The sequence below is a fragment of the Ipomoea nil genome, unplaced genomic scaffold, assembly GCF_001879475.1.
Source record: "Ipomoea nil cultivar Tokyo-kokei standard unplaced genomic scaffold, Asagao_1.1 scaffold0117, whole genome shotgun sequence".
NCBI classification, from domain to species: domain Eukaryota; kingdom Viridiplantae; phylum Streptophyta; class Magnoliopsida; order Solanales; family Convolvulaceae; genus Ipomoea; species Ipomoea nil.
The window spans coordinates 2,877,230-2,881,051 of record NW_017616545.1 but is presented as its reverse complement, the minus strand read 5'-3'; the positions used below and the strand labels follow the sequence as shown (position 1 = coordinate 2,881,051).

The 3,822-nt window shown below is 37.8% G+C and overlaps 1 protein-coding gene across 1 annotated transcript; it reads left to right on the top strand.

Moving 5' to 3' along the window:
• Positions 1 to 2,388: 2,388 nt before the first annotated feature.
• LOC109167113 (F-box/kelch-repeat protein At3g23880-like) lies at positions 2,389 to 3,531 on the top strand. The gene has a single exon (XM_019316077.1). The coding sequence runs from the start codon at positions 2,389 to 2,391 to the stop codon at positions 3,529 to 3,531; it is 1,143 nt and encodes a 380-aa protein (XP_019171622.1).
• The last annotated feature ends 291 nt before the right edge of the window (positions 3,532 to 3,822 follow it).

Here is a 3,822-nt window from a genome sequence, read left to right as displayed (position 1 = left end):
TTATATATTAATTATTTATTTTTGTTAATTTAATAATTAATTAGTTAAATAATTGTTTTATAATACTATTTAGTTAATAATTTAATATGTTATGTTGTTGGCCCAATTCCTAATTGCTTAGCACAAAAAGACAAAACCAAATGAAACATTTGTTTCTTTTATGTGCAGCGCAACTCACATACGGAATAAGCAAAAGAAGAATTTGTCGACCCATCACCAATTGCAGCGCGCAGATTTTGACGACAACTCCCTTCTTGCATCATGGCGCAATAATAGGAGAAGGAACGGTGGAATTTGATTCTACTGTATTTTAATAGTAGTATAAATACTCAAAGTTTCCTATTTGTAAAACGTTCATTCTTTGGTTCATTCTTCCCCTCTCGAATATTCTTTAAGGTTGTTATCAATGTCCATTCACAGCTAATTTCTAGTTTGGTTTAGTGATTTGAAGCCCCGGAGTTCATTACGCTGTAAGGTTATTTATTTATTTTTATTATATATATTTTTATGCATTTGAGTATTAAATATTCTTCTAAATTATTTGAATAGTTGTATCAATTTAATTGCTAGGGAGGCCTACTAGTTATATAATTGATATAATTATTTGCTATATTAGATAATGTTGTGCTACAAATTATTCTAATATTCAGTAGCAACTGAGGTTAATTATTGACGGCTTAGTGATAATTGGTCTCGGGTAGAATATTTTCCTAAATTAAATGCAACCGCTTGTGCTTGTGTTATTTAGTTTGTCGGTTTTCCTAGTTCCTATTGCTGCTATTAAATTAAATCTATAGCGCTTGTCTTAGGTTATTTAGTAGTTAGGGGTAATTAAACCGCTTGTGCTTTAGTTACCTACAACTAAGGGAAAACAGAAATGAAATAATTTCACGACAAATATTTAATTGCATATTAATTACTTTATGAATCAATGATCAGTGTTAAACTCCGGTGGTGGATCTTTACTAACCAAGGTTTTCTATTATAAGTACTTTCAATATATAATTTTCACTGTTTATTCATTCGATTAAATTTCTCGTTTATTTAATTTCTCTTTTATTTAATATTTATTCTCGATATATTCCAAACCCCCCATTATTTCCTTGAGCACAAAAGTTAAACTAGTTACTCCTCGTGGGATCGATCCTTACTCCCGCTACTACGTTTGTAAGGTTTTAATTTGGGAGCCTACGACAGCTCACCACCCTCTTCGAGACCATGTACCCTAAAAATTTCCCCTCGTGCACCCCGGAGGTACACTTTTTGGGGTTCAACCGTAAATTGAAGCATTGCATAATTGAAAATACCTCGGTAAGGTCATCTGTGTGGAGATCAGCGTCGGTGCTCTTGACGATCATGTCGTCGACGTAGGCCTGGAGGTTGCGGCCGAGGACCTGCTTGAACACCTTGGCCACCATCCGGGTGTAGGTGGCACCCGAATTTTTCAGCCCGAAAGCCATGACCTTGTAGCAATAGACCCCCGCTGGGGTGGTGAAGGCCGTATTCTCCTTGTCGGCTTCCTCCATTAAAATTTGGTGGTACCCCCTGAACGCATCTAGGAAGCTCATTAGGGAACAACCTACAGTCTCGTCCACCAGCTGATCGATGTTGGGGAGGGGAAAGGGTTCCATAGGGCAGGCCTTGTTGAGGTCGGTGTAGTCCACGCACATCCTCCAGGTGGGCGGCTTTGGGGCGAGGACCACGTTGGCCAGCCAGGTGGGGTATATGACCTCCCTAACATGACCAATCTCGAGTAGTGTTTCAACCTCCTTTTTGACGAACTCCCTCCTCTCGGCGGAGAGGTACCTTTTGCGCTGCTGGATTGGCCTGACCGTGGGGTCGACGGCCAACTTGTGTGTGATCACATCTCGGCTGAGGCCCGGCATATCATCGGGACCCCATGCAAATACCTCCTTGTAGCTCCTGATGGTGTTGATTATCCGTGCCCGGAGCTCCTCTATCTCGACCACGGACTAGGCCCGAAGTCGACCAATAATATGAAACATTATTGAAATTATGTAGAGATATATGAATCAGATAAATGGGATGATGGATAGTATGTAGAGATAGTGGAAAATAGCTCCGTGTGAATAGTTTTATTTTTAAAAATTCTTATTCCCAGTTGATTCTTATAGATAATAATTAGTTAAAAACAAAATAAATTAATTCTATAATAATATACATACTGAAATTAATCAGTGATGTAGCACTAGCAATATTTATTGGAATCTTTTTGTAATTTGTATGGCTTTTATTCCTTTTGTACTTACATTCAAATTTCTTGTGGATAGTGGGAAGGATCGGAATTTGGTATAAATATATAACTTTTTTTTTTCTATTTTCAGATAACAAAAGCTAAGGAAGTTTAATCCAAGACACACAATCAAGATGTCATTCTCTACTCCTAAGCGGAAGCGCCATATGCAACAACCAAATTTGAATCAAGATATTATCCCAGAAATCCTTAAAAGGCTGCCTGTGAAGTCTCTTCTGCAATTTAGGTGTGTTTCAAAAGATTGGCGTGATTTAATCTCATCTCCCGAATTTGTCAAATTGCACCTACATTTTCAATCGAAAAAGGATAATAAGGTCATGACATATAGCAGGTTAAATTGGTTTATTAGTCTTACGTCCTTGTTTTCTATTACAGAAAACAAGCAATCATCATTTCGCAAGTTTATTACATATGACCGCTCAATCTTTACCCCTGAAGATGGTTTCGAATTTTTGGGTTCTTGCAATGGGCTTTTTTGTTTCCGTGCTAAACCGTATAGAATAATCATTTGGAACCCTTCATCGAAAGGAAACATCAAGAGAATCCCAGATGTGTGGAAGTCGGGCTACATGGGCATTTTTGGATTTGGATACGACGAGCATAATGACGACTACAAGGTTGTTTATGCTTATTGTGCTAACTATGGTGATGAGAATGTTGTTATGGTGTACAATTTTACGCATGGGTCATGGAAACGAAGTGAAAGAGGGCTTAGTACTACTGGGTTTGTTAATCCACGAATTGCTGTGTTTGTGAGTGGTAGTCTCAACTGGTGCAACAATAACTTTCAAGGCAGTGACTGGAATTGGAACATAATTTCTTTCAACTTAACCACTGAAACTGCTAAAGCTATAGCTTTACCCAGGCATGAACATGGGGTCGCTATTTGTATAAGTGAATCTAGAGGATTGCTTTTTGCAGGTTTTCATCACAAACGTCAAATGGAAGTTTGGGTGATGAATGAGTATGGAGTTCAAGGATCGTGGACTAAACTAGTCCGCATTTCAAACTTACCATTTCATCATCCACTTCCCCGGGGTGTTGAGAACACTGCATACATGGATATATGTAATGCTAGACTCGCAATTGCACATGTTTTTGAAAATGGGGATATTCTAATCAAGGTTGGACATCAGCTAAAGCTCCATAGGCCTAATGCTAAAGGGGGTAAGAATTTTAATATCTGCTATGCTCATGGTTATATGGTAACTAGTTATGTGGAGACCCTTGTTTCACCGGCCATGATCGGTCCTTAAATGATGATAGATGAAGTGCGCTACCCCATTAGTGGTTATTGTGTTATTTGTATTTTAGCATTGTTGTTGAGAACTATTGATTTGTGTGAATGCAAAATGATTCTAAGTTAAATTTCATTGCAATTTAAAATGTACCCGCACAGACACACTGTTTTCTATACATTATGACAGTAATGTTTTAACGCCAAATACATTATGAATTGTAATTTTGACGATAGAAGAATGGAGACAAAGACGAAAGTTTGAAACATGAATATGGGGTAAATTTCTTTCGTGGTGTGGGGGTTTTAA

Excerpts from the sequence above, each read along its gene's own strand:
- LOC109167113 (XM_019316077.1), top strand. The coding sequence starts at position 2,389 with ATGTCATTCTCTACTCCTAAGCGGAAGCGCCATATGCAACAACCAAAT.